Source organism: Myxocyprinus asiaticus, chromosome 16, assembly GCF_019703515.2.
Source record: "Myxocyprinus asiaticus isolate MX2 ecotype Aquarium Trade chromosome 16, UBuf_Myxa_2, whole genome shotgun sequence".
NCBI lineage: Eukaryota > Metazoa > Chordata > Actinopteri > Cypriniformes > Catostomidae > Myxocyprinus > Myxocyprinus asiaticus.
The window spans coordinates 21349908-21355187 of NC_059359.1; the positions used below are offsets into that span (position 1 = coordinate 21349908).

General features: G+C 36.6%; 1 protein-coding gene across 1 annotated transcript; it reads right to left on the reverse strand.

Moving 5' to 3' along the window:
• Positions 1–1200: 1200 nt before the first annotated feature.
• Positions 1201–5280, reverse strand: zgc:171704 (Ras-related and estrogen-regulated growth inhibitor-like protein). Its single transcript, XM_051720298.1, has 4 exons — positions 5122–5280; positions 4984–5037; positions 4815–4891; positions 1201–3026 (listed from the first exon to the last, which is right to left on the reverse strand). Exons 1-4 carry the CDS (start codon positions 5252–5254, stop codon positions 2616–2618), a joined length of 675 nt encoding a protein of 224 aa, XP_051576258.1. The 5' UTR covers positions 5255–5280; the 3' UTR covers positions 1201–2615.

Below are 5280 nucleotides of genomic sequence, written 5' to 3' on the forward strand. Positions count from 1 at the left end.
GGAAAATGAGAAACAAGAGACCAAAAAATGCAGATGAGCTGAAGGCCACTGTCAAAGAAACCTGGGCTTCCATACCACCTCAGCAGTGCCATAAAATGATCACCTCCATGCCACGCCGAATTGAGGCAGTAATTAAAACAAAAGGAGCCCCTACCAAGTGTTGAGTACATATACAGTAAATGAACATACTTTCCAGAAGGCCAACAATTCACTAAAAATGTTTTTTTTTTATTGGTCTTATGATGTATTCTAATTTTTTGAGATAGTGAATTGGTGGGTTTTTGTTAAATGTGAGCCAAAATCATCACAATTAAAAGAACCAAAGACTTAAACTACTTCAGTCTGTGTGCACTGAATTTATTTAATACACGAGTTTCACAATTTGAGTTGAATTACTGAAATAAATGAACTTTTCCACAACATTCTAATTTATTGAGATGCACCTGTATATAACCCCTGAAATGTAATCACAAATCATTTGAACTCAGAACAGACAGCTACTCTACAGCAGCTCTAATATGTCTTATAAAAAAAAAAAAAAAAAAATCTAAGTGGTGGAGAAAATACTTCAATAATAACAGGTTAACTTTTAAATAAAATATTTAGCTTAGCATTCAGTATGTTCAGGCATTTTAAAAGCTGAAATAAAGCATTGGTTAGCCATGTGTACTAAAGCCTGCAAAAGTGAAATTTAAAGTTGATGCAAAATTGCTCTTTGCATTGTATTACTTTGTCACAGCTGCTTTAATATACTTCGGTCTGATATGGTTACAATGAGATCTGGAAAGATTAGTGGTGGTTTGTAACTGTCTGATATTAGTACCTGAGACAACATGCTGAAATTATAGTGTAATGTCTTTATATACGATTCTTTCAAATATTAGCATGCAACATAGAAATATATTTCAATTCCTTAGCTTACTTTAAAAGCTACCCCTAATAAAACTCCTGCACGCATATATTTTATACACACAAAAGAGAGGATAGACCATGTAGATTACAGAGTGAAAAAAATTTTAAAGTGAACTGAGTTGTAGCAATAGACAGGGAATGTCACTTAAAGTGAATGTGTCATATTTCTCTGTACTGACTAGAACTTTGGAATTAAAACAGAACTGGAAAATGGATGGCGAGAGTGACTTTCAGTGAGATGGGAAACTGCAATTTGTTCTGATGCAACATGTATAGGTGAATTATTACTATTTAACTGCTTAAGTTTTACATATTTTATTGTTTACACCCAAAACCTCTTAAGCTCCTGCAGTGCTTTCTGTAAAAAAAAAAAAAAAAAATTGTACAAATGCTTTTGTTGTTTTGATAATTTAAGCAGAGAATAGCTAATGAGTCACCACACTTTTGCAACAAAGATGATTGATTTTCCTTTATTGAAAACCTAAATTTATCATTGAAAATTAACAAATATACACAAGGTCTCATTAAAACAAAGAACAACATATTTTCATACAAAAGTTAAAGATCCAGGCATTTCATAACAATAACAAATATATTTCTTCTTGTTGTATGGTACATATTCAAGAACATCAGAATACTGACCAGTCCGGTAACAATCACCAGTTACCATACAACAGCCAACCTCAGAGAAACTAGAAAAAAAAAAAAAAGGAAAAAAAAAAAATTTATATATATGTTCTAGAAATGACAATATATACAAACAATTTCTATACATTTTTACTACTTTTAGTTTTACACCTCAAAAACTTGTCAGTGGGGACTAAACAGGGACAAAGTCCATTCCTCTATTTAAAGGGATAGTTCACCCAAAAATGAAAATTCTCTCATCATGTAACGATCATGATTTCAAGCTCGATTACACTTACTAGTTTTTGACACATGCACCGAGTACTAGATGGCGCTATAGGAAGTGTAATTGAGCTTGAAATCATGATCGCCAAGGAGACTGCTGTCAAGATTTAGTGAAAAAGGAGTTATATTTTGGTCTGTTCTCACCCAAAACCAACTAGATCGCTTCAGAAGACACTGATTAAACCACTGGAGTCTTATGGATTATTTTTATGCTGCCTTTGTGCTTTTTGGAGCTTCAAAATTTTGGTCACCATTAACTTGCATTGTATGGACCTACAGAGCACAGATTTTCTTCTGTGTGTTCTGCAGAAGAAAGTCAAACACATCTGTTATGGCATGAGGGTGAGTAAATGAGAGTTTTCATTTTTGGGTTAACTATCCCTTTAAGGTCTCTTAGATCTGGAGCCAAAGCTCTCTTGAATTCAGCTCTGTTCAGTACTGAAGGATAATTCTTTCAGAAATCACAAGGACTGCCTCTCTTTTCATTAAATGCACATACTCTTTAGCCAACTTGTATCAAGGCCCAGGATCACTTATCTTCAGCAGTCACTTAATTGTCTTGCTAAAACAAACTTTAATGACTTTCCTTCACTATAAGTCTGGGCCCTGAGCTTTTAACCTGCTATCAACGTTATTCATTCTCTTTTCACCACCCATTTAGTTTTATTAGAATTAGACGAAAGCGACCCACTTCCGTCCCAGACCCCATCGGTCTGAGCTGTCTTCTGAACTAGTTGCTCGGCTGCCACGAGTGATTTGATCAGCCTAGTCTCATCATTATCAATTCAGCGCTACTCCCGTTTCTTCCCAAAAACTGCAGATACGCTCCTGACTATGCCCTTAATTCCAGCCATTCCCTTTTTCAGTGCTTTGGACTCCTTGATGAGGTCCAGAATTTCATGAAAGACCAGCAGCACACCGTGGTAGGTTTCAGCCGCGGAGATCTCAAAGAAGCCACAGTCTGCGGAGAGGGCGAACAGTCTGCCCTCCTCGCTGGACACGGCTCTTTGATGCTGCAGGTCTCGCTTATTCCCCACGATTATGATCGGAGCAGATGTGGAGAGCTTTCTGGTCCGGCGGATGAGCTGTACCTGTTGCCGCACCACTTCGAAGCTGGAGCGATCACAGATGCTGTAGACGAGGATCACACCATCCGCCCACTGAAGCTGTTTGTCACTGATGGATTCGGTCGTTTCGCAGCTCTGGAGATAAAATAATTCACAGGGTTAGGGGCCGTTCACACCGAACATGTGTATGCATCCATCCGTGCTGTTTCAATTGTTTTCCTAGGTAAACATGCGCTAGATGTACAGGAACGGCACATTTTTATACTGAATATTCCGGGTTCTATAAAAGTTAAGCTCAATCAACAGCATTTGTTGTCAGTGTTGGGTGTAATGCATTACTAAGTAATTAATTACTGTAATTAAATTACTTTTTCATTGAAAAAAGGGATTACTCTTAATTGTTCAGTAATTTAATTAGTTACTTCTGATGTAATTGTGTTAAATACTGTATAGACTATAGAACAATTCCATATAAAACAATTGTGAATTTAAAATCGAATTTTGTGAATTTTTATCCCCTTTTTCTCCCCAATTTGGAATGCCTAATTCCCACTACTTCGTAGGTCCTCGTGAAGGCGCGGTTACTCACCTCAATCCAGGTGGCGGAGGACAAGTCTCGGTTTCCTCCGCTTCTGAGACAGTCAATCCGCACATCTGATCACGTGGCTCATTGTGCATGACACCGCAGAGACTTCCAGCACGTGGAGGCTCATGCTACTCTCCACGATCCACGCACAACTTACCACGTGCCCCACTGAAAGCGAGAACCACTAATCGTGACCATAAGGAGGTTACCCCATGTGACTCTACCCTCCCAGGCAACTGGGCCAATTTGGTTGCTTAGGAGACCTCGCGAACTTGCGACTCCAGGGGTAGTAGTCAGCATCAATACTCGCTGACCTACCCAGGCTCTCTTAAAATTTATGTTTTCTAATTAAATGCAACACCCTTAAATTCTTTGGCTAGTTTGTGAAAAATGTATTTGATTTTATATGATTTATCTGAAAGAATTAAAAGAACAATTTCATGTGTATCCTTGCATTTTTCATCTGGTCGAGGTTGATAAGGGTTTTAGAAAGTAATTAGCAATAAGTAACGCAATTACTTTTCAGACAGAGTATTTAGTACAGTAATCTAATTAGTTAGTAGTTATTAATTGTTTGTTTGTTTTTTGTTTTTTGTTAAAGAGTAACTTACCTAACACTGTGGCATAATGTTGATTACCACAAAATTAATTTAGACTGGTCCCTCCTTTTCTTAAAAAATAAATAAAAATAAAAATAAAAAATCTGGGTTATAATGAGGCACTTACAATGGAAGTGAATGAGACCAATCCGTAAACATTAAAATACTCACCGTTTCAAAAGTATAGGCACTAGACGTAAACAATGTGTTAACATGATTTTAGAGTACGAACCTTTACCTTACTTCACAGTTATATCTAATTGAACAACTTCGTTGCCATTACGACATAACATTGTTAACACTAAAACGTTGTAAAAACGTCAATTAAAACAACTTTACAGCTCAAATAACACACAAGTTTAACAGAAGAATTAATGTTATTGCTTTTATAAAATTATATGGTTCACATTTCTGCCTTTAAACCCTCTAAAAATTGGCTCCATTCACTTCCATTTTAAGTTTGTCACTGTAACCTTTATTATTATTATTTTTAAAGAAATGAGGGACGAATCGAAATATTTTTTGTGGTAATCAACATTATGCCACAAATGCTGTCGATTGAGCTTTACTTGTATTGAATTCAGAATATTCCTTTAAAACGCGTCTAGAGACACCTGCGTTTTTGTTTTGTTTTTTTTTAGCAGAAACGCGTTCGGTCAAACAGCCCATTTTATGGCCACAAAATTGGAGCAAAACAAATACCTCATAACTCATGCGACAAAATAAATGTCACCTTACCTGTGGATACAGGGAGTCCCAAATATTTAAGGATATCTCTCGCCCATCAGTTTTGTCAATATGACTGTATATTGATTCTGAAGAAAAAGACAATAATGACATTAAAAACAATACATTGATACACCGTACTGCCTGCAGTTAAATTTCAGTATTATCGTAATTTACGTACCAATATCCCCGTACTCCCCGATGAATCTTCTGGTAAGAAATCGCACGGTGAGCGCTGCAAACAATGAATAACAATTATTCATTTGTCGAACAATACTGATATTACATGGATGAAAATCTTGTCATTTCCAGTGCTCACCTGACTTCCCAACATTTTCTGCTCCAAGAAGCAAAACGTTCGCTTCTACTTTGTGCTGGTTTCCATCCATGGTTTTACTGACCAGCTGAGAACTCGGTTTGACTAGAACAACCATTTCATCTATTTCTCCCATAAACTTGTTCTGATTGCCCAACTCAT